Source organism: Micrasema longulum, unplaced genomic scaffold (assembly GCF_059751315.1).
Source record: "Micrasema longulum isolate JH-2025_06_02 unplaced genomic scaffold, ASM5975131v1 h1tg000529l, whole genome shotgun sequence".
NCBI lineage: Eukaryota > Metazoa > Arthropoda > Insecta > Trichoptera > Brachycentridae > Micrasema > Micrasema longulum.
Window position 1 is genome coordinate 557539 of NW_028277726.1, and position 13232 is coordinate 570770.

Consider the following 13232-nt stretch of genomic DNA (forward strand, 5'->3'; position numbering starts at 1 on the left):
ATTTTCTTTTACTTTATTTTTTTTAAGTTTTAAAAGAGTAATATTAATGCATTCTGTCAGAATAGCCTAGATATATTAAAACTATTTTTAAATATAGGTGCGATTTGTTGTTTTGAAATTTTATGCTTTGCATATAATAAAGATTACTATTTTAAAGCTTTAAAAATAAAAATAATAAAAATTATGGGAGAAACAATGTGTTAAAGGAATAAAAAAGCTTTAAATGCGATTATCCCGCAACTTGTTTTAATGACTTAATGCATTCTGTCAGTAAAGCCTCGATATTCAATAGAAAATAAAAATAAACCTAATATAAAACATATACATAAGAATATACCCTAATTCATAATTTTAAAAGTGTCCACATAAGTCTAAAACATAAGACAGTAATAAATCAAGTTTTTATATCAAGTAGTATTTTGTGTTTGTGGAGGAATAGTGTGAGTGGTGACAGGTTGAAATTCGATCATTTGTGTCCGTTGTCTCTTGTTTATTAACACTTATATCGGAAGAACGAAAACATAATTTTTTTACACATTTCTTGATTAAAAAGGCTTCAGAATTCTATTTAAATAAAAAATTATTATGAATTGTGATAATGCAGCTAAGAAAGAAAAAAATGGAAAAGCAGTTTTAACTGTATAATGTTTTGAGTTTTAGATCATGAGCAAAAATTGAATCATATGCATCCTATAGGATACATTGCCAAAAAAGGGGTTAATATTTTTTTTGTTTTTTTTTTTTATCGCTTGTAGCTACAAAACCGGTAGGTAATCAAATAAATAATAAGTGGTTAAAAACAAACTGCTTTATTTAAATTGGAATTATTTATGAATTCACTTTTTTCCATTATAATCAACGATTAATAATAAAATAATGTGACCTCACTGGGGTAACCCGTGAGAATAAACAAAGAAGACTTAATTTACATAGATATTTAACAAAATGTTCAGAAAGTTTTAAACACTACGTATTTAAGTTTATATTTCATTTATGTACACCAATATTATTTATATTATAAAACGTACAAAAAAATAAAAAAAATATAACATAAACTACACATTTGTGGAGCAGTTTATTCAATAATGGTTTGGGCGAATGAGACAATCCATTTAACTTCTACCCAGCTCTACTATCCATTTTTTATAGCCTTTTTAAACATTTTCTCCTTTCTAATTGTTTTAATAAACAGTGGAAACAGGCTATAGATTTTATTTGCAAAATACTCAAAATCCCTTTGTCCGAAAGTGGTATTAGTATGCATTTGTTTTAGTTGTCTTTGTGTTAAGCATCTAGTGATTGTATTATTTGTTGGGGTTATGTCTTTCATTTAAGTAAGAAGAGTTTTTGATTTTGTAAACAAGTATTGTTTAAGCGTATAATTGCTTTGGTGTCATAAGTTATGATTTGTGGAATGTTTCTTCAGTAAATGTCTGTATCGGGACTCTAAGTATTATTTTAATAATGGATTTTTGTGCAACAAATATACTATTTACAACTGTGTCACTCGCACCACCCCATCCGATTACGCCATACTCCAAAATTAATTGCCACAATGCAAAATAAATCTTTTTTTTTTACATTCCTTATATTTCGAATTGTTTTGATTAGTTTTTCACAAAGTTAGTGTTTCTAATATTAATTTTATCGTTTAGTTTTTATATTATATTTTATTTTTTAAAATTGACTTTTATTGAGATGAATAATTTCACGATTCGAGTACCCAGTTATTACGCGATTTGTGAAGAAGTATGTCGTGATTAGATAAGTTGAAGAAAGAACAGCCAAACAAAGCATGCCTTGACGTTTCTAAGTAATCGGGAAAATTCACTCTCACCGATTAGCGCGTTGCTACAGTTACATACAGACACAGACTAACAAAACACACTAATATGACCGCATTAAATGGGTCAAATTAGTAATAAAGATTTTGGTCAAAATCCGAACCGAATTTTGAATGAGAATTGATGTCTTAATTTGTTCCAACCGAGAGGAAAATCATTTTTGAAAAGATAATATGGATTTTAAGTCATTTATTCGACCTTTTATCGGTTGGTTTAAGTGGACACTTTACATACTGTGTAACATTTACCATTAAGCCTATGTTAAAACATACCCCTGTTAATGCCTAGACATCTATATTCCATTCTCAAAAATGTTTTTCTTCTGTGATGCAACAAATTTAGATCTAACTCCCTAAGGAGAAAATGCAAACTGCAAAATATTAAACGGTGTATTTATTTACATTTTATTTATTAAATTTTATTTATTAAATATCTCTCCAACAATCGTAAGATGTACAGGTTCTTTTATATAAAGAGATTATAATATTATGACGGTGACAGTATTTTCACAATAAAAATAAGAAAATTGTAGTTACATAAATGTGTCGTAATCGAGTTGAAGATGAGAATAAACATAAAATGGTAATTCTTCTAAAAATGTGAGTTATTAACTATTCCCATTAAGAATTTTCTCCAAAAAACAGTTTGTTATAAATGCATACGTTTGTTTAAAAATAAATAGTACGTTAGTGAATCTCAAAAATGCGTTTAAAACTAAAACAAACCTTTTTGATTATTATCCTCATTCCCCTTTTTGCGGCCAATGGTGCATAAAGCTCTGCGTTTGTAAACCAAATGCAGCGTATTTCTTACAGTAATATAATCTTTTAGTAATCAGGTGATCAGTCCTACACTTCAGGATCAGGAACGATGAAATTTTGCAGTTTAAACAAACTTTAAAATCAATACCAATGCCAGAAGCAAACCCAGGACCTTAATAATGGTAGTCAAACGTGGCAACCTCTACACTACGAGGCGGCTTTTCTCCAATCGACTTCCTTATTCAGGATTTTTACCTGAGAGTAGCCATTAAATCGAAAGCACTTTTAAATTTAAACTATATTCTTATTTGCCTTGACACAGGCTCCAATAAAATAAAATAAATTGCAATTAGACAATCGCTAGGACGCATAATTACATGGAAAAATATGAGAATATTATATTTTAAATCAAAACTCTGATCTTTAAAAAATATTTTTACAAAATAAAACCGTATTTCCCGCGACATTTATAGGTTATGGGCCAAAATATATAATTAACATGAGCCTATAAAAGAGACCTAAACATTCCGTTTTTAAGACTGGTAATAAACGAAGCCGGAGTTTGGGATCCAAACGAATTTAGGGATAAAAAGAAGCGCATAATAAAAATAAAATGACACAATTCAGTAAACAAACCCGATATAGGTAGCTACTTAAAAAGGTAACGGCGGAAAATATTATTTTTTCCATCGAAAGTAATCGTGCGAACCGCAAATAGAAAACATAAAATTTGTGACGTAATGTCCATCACAGAAAGAACGGAGCGTTACAAAAAATCCGTAAATTGGTACAATTTTCAATCGAATGTGATGTCATACGAGGAAACGAGACGATCCATTTAAAGAAACTACTGTAACATGTAGTTTAAATAAATAATGACATATTTTTCTTCTTCCGATATCGTGTATCCTGTGTTATTGTCATTGATCATGTACTGATAGGTTAAATACACACTTGTAGCAAATATCACAACTATCGCTACAGTCAATAAAATAAACCAGATTTACTCGTAAAATACATGTTTTGAATTACTTTCATGGTTTTGTGCTGTGACATTATAAAGTAACTTCCATAGCACAAATAAATAACACAAATAGAGACATTTACCCAAGCCTCAACCACAACTATAATACAAGATATTCTAATAGGGATCTGATACTAAGTGAAGGGGTCAACACTGTGCTGGCATCGAGACAACACTATTACGTAGGCAAAAAGGTCCATAACCTTTTGCCAGAATCGTGGAAAGACGGGAGTGTTGTCAAGTTACGGAAGGTGTTGACCTCGCTCTTTCATGACATTGGTCGTAGGGAGTCAGAAAAGTTGATGCATGCCACGGATTGGAGATTCTTACTGGATGTCGAAAATAAGATATAAAAAATAAGGAATAATTAAAAAAAAATTATCTATAGATGATAACCATGAAGTTTCACATAAATAAATTGTCTATGCTTTTATGAATGTATATATGTGTATGCGCATGGGTGTATGTACGTGTGTGTGTATGTACATGAGTATATATGTGTATATATATATGTGTGTATATATGTGTATATATATATATATGTGTGTGTGTATATATGTGTATGTCTGTATATATGTGTATGTCTGTATGTATATGTATCAAAATGTGTATACGAATAAGTTTATATTTTGTTTGTCTGTGCTCTATATTAATTTGTTAACTATTATAATATATTAAAATGTAATTGCCTAGCTTGGAACGGGGTATGTACCCTTGTTAGCTGGGCAAAGTGAACATGGAATTGTATGTTGATAAAGAGTGTAAATAAATAAATAAATAGCACCCAATGCAACGGCCATTAGCACTAACGAAACTTATTTGTTTCAATTGTACTTAGTATTTTGTAAGATATTATACACTTCTAATTAGTTACGTTTCATAATATACTTCAAAGGCAAACACACCAACATCACCTTCGCATGAAATCGCACGCTATTACTTTTTTAAAAAAAACATAGCATCAACTCATATTGTACGATGAAGTATCCCACGTGGGAATTGCTAAATTCTATTTGTATACAAGTTACAATCACCATATATAATGTAATTTATCCGTATGCGTATGATCTGAATGTAAAGATTACCATCTCCATTGGTAAATGTATTCAGCGCAGCATTACCGCGGTAATCTTACCATTCGTGTATGACAAATCAATTAAGACACACATTAAAGGTTAGAAATATATTTCGCCATGTAGCGATTGTTTGCCGAAAAATGCGAATCGAGAAATGGGACCACTTGCCGAAATAATCCAACGTGAATCGTAAAGAACATTGCGCACGAAGAAATTAAACAAAAAACTGACGCAAGAGATTAAATAATGGACGCAATTAGAACTGAAAACAATGAAAACATTAGTTAAATCCTGATAATAGCTGGGCACAAACAGTTGCACGCACAGAGCTGGTTATTAGCATTTGTATCAACCTAATGAGCACACGTTTGTTTACCTTAATGTACATAATTAATTACGCTGGTGGGCTTATTGACATTACGGTTATTTCATAAAACCGACCAATAAAAACAGTATGTCATTAGCCCTCCACAAACAGATTACAATAATTATATAGTAAAAAGTAACGACTTAATTTGAGCAAGTCGGGTGTGAATATTTTTTAAGAACCTAAATTGAAATTAATTACTTGATAAACGCGAGGATAAACGTACTTTAAAACGATATTGGAAAAATTCGATTATTTTTTAAACAATTCTCAAAAACGTGTTCACGTTTATAATACAGACGGTGCACATAATATATAGGAGTGACTTGAAAAAATATTGATCAGTCTTACGCGTCGGTTTTCAGTAAAATAATACGAGAAAGTAAATATTGCCGTATATGTTTTTGTGTTCAAATAAAGGCGAATTAAACTCCAGACTCAATGCATGTAGCTCGCGTGCAAACTGCTACACACATGTAAAAAAAATAAAAAGAATTCATTTTATTTTATTACACCAGGAACCAAACCTAACCTAAGTTATTTAAAAATACTAATGAAATGCATATGACAAATGCCTTTTTTTAAACACAGAGGAACAGTTTTTTTTTTAAAGAAAAGGTAGAGTAATGTTTTGAATATCGTAAAACTGTTAAGTCAAGTTGGAAAACTAAATTGATGGGAACTTTTCATACAAATATATATTTTTAATCAGCTAGTTATTATTTTTTTTAAATTACGTCATAGTCCGTACGATGTTTTCCCAGAGCACGAATTATGTCATACCCAAAACCCGTACGACTTTTGCTCACAGACATTTCTCAGTTATCGCACCGAGAGTGTTCAATATTTTGGAAAAGCGTATTTAAACTCTCGAGGACAAAAACTATTTTCAAGAGTTGAGGACTGGATTTTCCTTAGTGGGAGCGATTTGAATGGGAAACTCCTCGATGATCGGAAAGTTTGAGTTTATCGTGTACCATATTAATGTGCCTTTTATCCGTTTTTTTTTTTTTTTTGTGTTTCTGATTCTAGATTTGTGGTGATATACTCATGTGTCTGTGTCGACTAATTGCTCGCCTCATCTCATCACAGGATTTCAAGTCCCATGAAGTTGGGACTTATGTTTAAAATAAAGTGCAATAAAGTAATGTATGTAAATAAATAGTTTTACTTGAATATTTAATTACACGAATATGAAACGATAGATAAGTATCATTATGAGCAAGCGCGGTTTGACTTTTCTTTATACAAACGTATTCCTGTACTTTCTCCCTGGATATTGGCACTAGAGCAGTGATTTGAATGAATGAAGGAATGTGTGTTTGACTATACATTTTTATCGATTGTTGCGCGATATGGTCGATGATCCTGAGATTACGAGGAGCATTAGTTTGTAAGTTTCTGATAATTACCTAAGACAACGTCAGCATAGATTGTTTCATATTCCGATATACAGGACCAACATGCCGATGGTTATGCCCGTTGAAAAGGCTACAGCTATGCTGAGCAACATCGATCTAGATTAACAAATAACAACAGGGATGGAGAATACCTTAAATAAGGGAATATGGAAGTCTAGGCATGTACAGGGCTTATGACCTGTCATTGGCTGGTTTAAGTGGCCACTTTACACACTGTGTAACATTCACCATTTCGCCTATGTTTGAACATCCATATTTCTTCAATTCTTCCATTTGTTGATTTTAGTGGAGTTAAAGAGCTGAAACCTTTAACCTTTAACCTCGTGAAGAGATTCATCTGACTGAATTGTTTGTTACACAGTGTGTTACTGAATGTTACAAAGTGTGTAAAGTGGCCAATTAAACCAGCCAATGACAGGTCATAAGTCCTGTACATGCCTAGACTTCCATATTCCCTTATTTAAGGTATTCTCCATCCCTTTTGTTATTTGTTAATCGTGATGACTCCCTAGGGGGTAAAATCCAGTCTTTTGTCTACGAACATTTAGACAAACTCAAAAATAATGTAATCGATCTAGATGTTGATCTGTTCCAATCCGTAGCATGTGACAACAATATAAATTGTTTTCATTAAATTACAAATTTGAAAGCTTCAATTAAATTAATTTAACAATAGAATCACTATGTAAAGCGCCCTTGAGGTATTTTATTACGAAAATGGCGCTATATAAGTTATCCATAATAATAATGTATCCGAAGGGGTTTTCCGGAGCGGGATTCTCCTACTTCCTTGACTCAAGTCTTTTTAACATATTTTTTTTCTTGTTATAATATGTACAGTTTAAATTTTAGTTTGTTATGTACATGTTATTTTTTAAATTAACGTGTCTCTATCGTTTTTCTTTTTTTGATAGATTGCGTCTTATGGGAGCTAGGACCATCCAAAAACTAAAAAAAGCGCAGAGTTTTATTTGCCGTTTTCGGACGTACAGTTTGCAAATATTTATAATAAATCATTTTGAAAAACGAAAAAGGCACCGACACAGAAAAATTTATTTCTGATACTATCGAAAAAAATAATAATACAAAAACGGTTCAGTTTAAACCTTTCCCTTACTGTCCTAAAAACACCCGCGCGTTACGGTGCTGTGTAGTCACTACACATAAAAAAAAAAAGATATTTAAAAAGTGAAAATGGAATATTTATAAAGAATGGCTTAATTTAACCATAATTTAATTCAAAGATTATAATATTTCAAATCTAACTCCTGGAAACAGAAGTTAAAAAATGTTTTTTTCTCCGCATGGGCGACTCTAGCCAGTGGCGTGTTATTACTTTAAGGAAATATCGCATTTAGTAAATATTATAATTCGACCCACGCTGGAATCGATTCCGATACCTTATTCATTTTTCAAATATTTTATCGTAATTTATTATTTATACGACCATTATAACACGTCGAATTGTGACGAATGCAAAAAGCCGCATGAAATCGATAAAAATGGTGAACAATGCTGGCAAAAATTTGACCGAATCGAAGGCGAAAACGCGCACACAATAAGGTCAAAGCCACGAGAGACAAGTAGGGCGAGTCTGTTATATCATAACGGCTTCGCGAGGTGCCACTTTCGCTTGCATCAGCGCACGCCTTGCCGTTCGCCGCGTGGCGCTCGACGCTCGACGACAGCGATGTGACACAATGAGGAACTTCAGCCCTACGGGAAATTGGATACAAAAATGTTTTCTTACGGGTGGAAAGAATTAAAGCATTAAATGAGGAAGTTCAGTAGTTTTTTAATTTTTTTTTGGTAGACTATTGACCTAAGCCAGAGGTCGGCTATTTGGCCCGCTCACACAGCGCAAGTTTCACCTTCATTTGATTTAGTTCGTCCACCGGTTCTAAAGAAGAACTTAAGGATTATTGTCACTGAAAGTTCCAATACGTGGCGAAAATATTGCAAATGCTGTCATTTAATGCACGGAAAAACATCACATTAAAACTCGATAAAATTGTTCAATAATAAAGATGGGGGAAAATGTTTTTTTTTTAAAATATTTTGAAGTAAAATAATTATCACGAGACAGCTCATTACCATTGCATCATTCAACAAGAACCGCTTTGTGCGCAGACATTTCCAGAAGAAATGTTTTAATGTTCAATATTGTCATCACAATTTTAGCTAAAGATTTTTATCATCGCCAATTTAATAAATTTCTAGTTAAAATGAAGAGCAAATACGCGTATTTTCTGCTGCTTATGGACGTACTTTATTATTTATGCACGTTGCCATTACAGATGAAACAGTTTAAAACATGAAGAAATTTGTCTCTCAAACGAAATCTTAATCGTTTAACTGCTCATCGCTGGCTTTTTTGACTAATGAGTTTGCCGACCACTGATCTAAGCCAAAAAAATACATTTGTAATTTTTTTTATACCTACATCATATTATCAGCGCTATGATATTTTAAAGTTTTGTATTTCTGAAATAACTCCGCGTATGATATCAGAAGTTCTTCTCTGTCAGTTCTTCCGATTGGTTCATTTACGGTAGGCAAACCAGATATCCTTCATAGCTCTAATATCATTGGTTGGTTCATATGAACAAGTGATGTTGTTCAAAGCAGTGCGTTTTTCTTAAAATATTTTTTTTTTCGTACATTTTCGAGAAACTTTGCAGTACAATTTAAACCACGGGAGTCACATTGGACGAAATGTTCAGGAAACAAGATTGTGTAATTTCCAAAACATTATAATTATTGAACCAAATTAGATAATTTCGATGTATAAAGAACTTTCAATGTGAAATAATAATTATTTTGATAATATTAGTACACATTAATATATCATATTTGGGACTACAGGTGTTTTTTGGACTAAAACAAAGTTTATTTAAGATTTTCATTTAAACTTAAAAATGCATTTTAATGACAAAAGCGGACTTTATTTTTTAATTACGTAATAGCTTATTGCGATAATTTCTACATGTTTAACTTCAAAACGACAAAATATTGACTTCCGGAGAGTCCTCTAAAGGTACACATATTAATATCTCAAATGTTAGATGAGGATTAAAAAAATATATATTATGCATTTAATGTTGTTATATCCTTGTGTACTACTGAAGATGCTGAATAATAACTCTGGAGTACTGAAACTTAGTTTATTATTATAGTTTACGATTAAGTCCGTAAATAAATATAAAAATAGACACAAAATTGATATTATTGAGTAAATAATAAGAACGCAAATATTTATTTAAAAACAGTTATAGTACATAGTGACACGTTTAATAGTTAAGTAATAGACCGACTCTCTAAATTAAACTAATACTTATTTATTATAGACGGTCAAAAAAAAGTTTTTTATTTATTGTCTTGAATAACAATTACATTAATTACGAATTATTTGCAAATTTTTCAGCTAAAATGTCTAAAGGCAAGATGATTCGTATGATCCGAAGATCCACCTTCTCATCAGCCATCCCAGTGGAGCTGCGCGGTGACGCGGGGGGAGGGTACATGGCAGGGGCGGGGGAGGCCCTAGACACGGGGGTGAAACCATATTCTGAAATCCCCGGCCCAAGAAAATTACCATTGGTTGGAAACTCCTGGAGATTTGCACCTTTCGTAGGTAAGTAAAAAAAATATAGAGTAAGAAAAAAACGAAAGAGAATATTGCAAGAGGCAATAAGCCAACAATTTGGTCGACTGTATACGTATACTGTGTAGTCAATAAAAAATCTTGTTTTATAATGCATGGAATTTTTATAACAATAAAAGTAGGCTGAATTCTGTCGAAATGCGTTATCTCAGGCGAATGTGTAGTAAAACTATCTAGGATAGGTGCACGAATGTCGAGGTCCATGCAGTAAGCGAGGCTGAGACAAGCATTATCAGCAAAATCAAGAAAGAGGGTGCGTTGGTTTGGACGTGTGTAGAGCAAACGGACAGCAAAGGAAGGACATAAGTTTTGCGATGCGAATGCTGATGGGTGCAGAAAATGAGGAAAATCGACAAAACTATTGCATGATTGTTTTTTTATTGCAACAAAAAGAGAAATACTTGAGTTCTAATTATTTACTCAAATATTTAAATTTTCCGACCATTTCCTAAAAGAAGTAAATAACTGGAAAATGGAAATCGAGTTGTAGTAGAGTGGGATTTGAACCGCGGATGATCAAATCCAAGAAAGAAAAGAAAAACTTAAAAGGACATGTCAAAATGGACATGTCTGAATCAGGTTGTGGTCCCGTGACTAGTGATGCGGACTCAGGGATCAGAGGACCGAGGTTCAAACCTCACTCTACCCTAACTTGATTTCGATTTCCTAATAGTGAGTTATTTACAACTCGTTGAAAATGACCACCAAAATTGAAATATTTGGGTAAATTATAAGAACGCTAATACTTTTTTTTTTACAAAAAATGAAAGCCGGAATAATCGGCGTTCATGTATAAATGTAGAGCAAGCGAGGTCTGAATGCAAAAAAGGCGTTCTATCATTTCTGCCTAATCCAACAGGAAAAAGGCGTGATGGTTTGTTTTTCATTCGTTTTTTCATTTTTAATAAAGAACTGTTATTAAATTTATAATTTGGTTTATAATAATTATGCGAATATCATTATTTATCTCTTTTTGGATTTCTAATTTTTCATACTTTTGGCCCCTATTTCAAATATGTATGTATATTTAATGCATTATTATCATCAAAATTAGTAATAATTACTAGGGGTAATAATGCGCAATTATTAAGGCGAGTAATAATTATGTATTGAATAATGGAAAAAAAATATTTATAAGTCTTGAAAAAGGAACAGTCTTGTTCTAAAACCGGTCGGCATATTAAATTTATTTGACCGATTTTACACAAAATAAATACGTGAATACGAGCATATTATTTGACATGTTAAATAATTAGTGCCTTAAATATTAAGATTAATAATGAAATAATTTCAATCAATTGATCATGTAGGGCGGGCGCTATAGTAATTGGAAATGCTTAAGTAATGGGACATTTTGAATCTAATCATTTTAAGAAAAAAAACATTAAAAAAATTGTATATTTTATGGTTAAGATAAATTCTTACGTTAACTTTTTTTGACCATTATATTTAGAGTTTCCAATAATTGCAGCATGTCCAATTACTATAGCACCCACCCTAAGTCTATAGTTTAATAATAAATTCATTAGAGAGCATTTAAAAAAAGAAATCCAGTGTCATTGAAGCTGGTGATAATTTTTTAATTGTAAAATATCTTAATTATTAACAAACTCATTGATTAGTATTTTAATCTACAATACATATCGCAATACTTTTGGCATTATAGAATATGATTCGAGAAAATCATTGATGATTTGGTAATGAAACACCAGAGATTCTTGAACTATTTCAAGTAGCGTTATATAATATAAGACGATTAGGTAGTTATGTACATGACTATAAAAGAAACAAATAAAAGGTGATTGATACGCAAAAACCAGTTTCGTTACCGGCAGGCAGGTTTACAATTTCTTACAAAAGACTCCAATAAACTGAACCTGTAATAGGTTAACACTGTTAAGAAGCCGGTATTTTATAATATTGCAGCTTTGACTTATCTTTTATCGAGAAAGATACGTACGGATATTAGAATTCCACGAGTTACGACTTTTCTTTTCTATTTAATGAGAGACTTCAGCCCTACGAGAAATTGGATACAATAAATGGTTTCTTGCGCGCGGTAAAAATGGGACAATTGAATTGTCGGAAAAGTTTCCTGAAAATGTAAAAAGAAATTATAGAAAACATTTTAATAAAAGCGGATTACTTTGAACGACGCCACAGTCCAGGGACTATAGAATATTCTAGTGCCTTTTAAATAAATATTTCATATCAACCATGTCGGGAATCGAATCCGAGACCTCTTGCATGGTAGGCAAACGCGCTGACCATTACACCACGAGGCCGAATTGTCAAAACACTTCATATTAAACACAGTTTTATAAAACAAAGGTCAGGGCCGCGATTACAAACGCTATCGTCATCGGTACATACCGAGACGGTATAAAGTAAAATTAATATTCATATACGATATTTGTAGGAACATTTTTGGTACCTCCATCAGTAACCTATAAATAAACGCGTTTAGAAAAAAACATATGTACATTCGGTTTTTCATACAGAAAACATAATTTTACTTTGTTGGTAAAATTTAGATAAATGTTAGCTTTCTATTGTAATACGGGTTCTGGAGTCTGAATTTTCTTAGAAAAGTAGTTAAGATTCAGTCAATAATTAAACAAATATTTAAACATTTTAATGCATATATACGCCCAATGGGCATTTTTAAGGACATATGATACATATACAATTATTATAAAAGAAAGTAAAAAGACATAATGGTATAAGGTAGACTTGGTAGGAGTGGAAGCGGGAGAGAGGTGTTTATAATTGAATTTGATTCAGTGATCGTATGAAAGAAGACAACTTGTTATCAAAGAAATCAAGACTGGTATGTTTGTTGGCAGACCTCAGAATTCTGGGCATACGGGAATGAAAAAGCATAGTTAGTTCTATGGTTATCGGTATGAAAAAGTAAGTTTTGTCTGAGATTTCTAGCTGGGATATTTAATTTAATTGTTCTCAGTAGTTCAGGCGCATCAAAGAGTGACTTGAGAATTTTAAATAGGACTGGTCGAGAAGGTCGGACTTATTTTGACAGTCTTGAAAAGAAGATATATTTAAGGTAGTTTCTAA

The 13232-nt window shown here is 31.9% G+C and overlaps 2 protein-coding genes across 2 annotated transcripts in view; one reads left to right on the forward strand and one right to left on the reverse strand.

Moving 5' to 3' along the window:
* The window catches only part of Galphao (G protein alpha o subunit), a 97327-nt gene that overhangs the window by 58844 nt on the left and 25251 nt on the right, over positions 1–13232 (reverse strand). The gene's annotated exons all lie outside the window — the stretch shown is intronic.
* Positions 1–13232, forward strand: part of LOC148280839 (putative cytochrome P450 49a1) — a 34657-nt gene that overhangs the window by 803 nt on the left and 20622 nt on the right. The window contains exon 2 of the mRNA XM_088227712.1: positions 9918–10127. Coding sequence (XP_088083838.1) covers positions 9923–10127 — 205 coding nt within the window. The 5' untranslated portion in view covers positions 9918–9922. The remainder of the gene's footprint in view (positions 1–9917; positions 10128–13232) is intronic.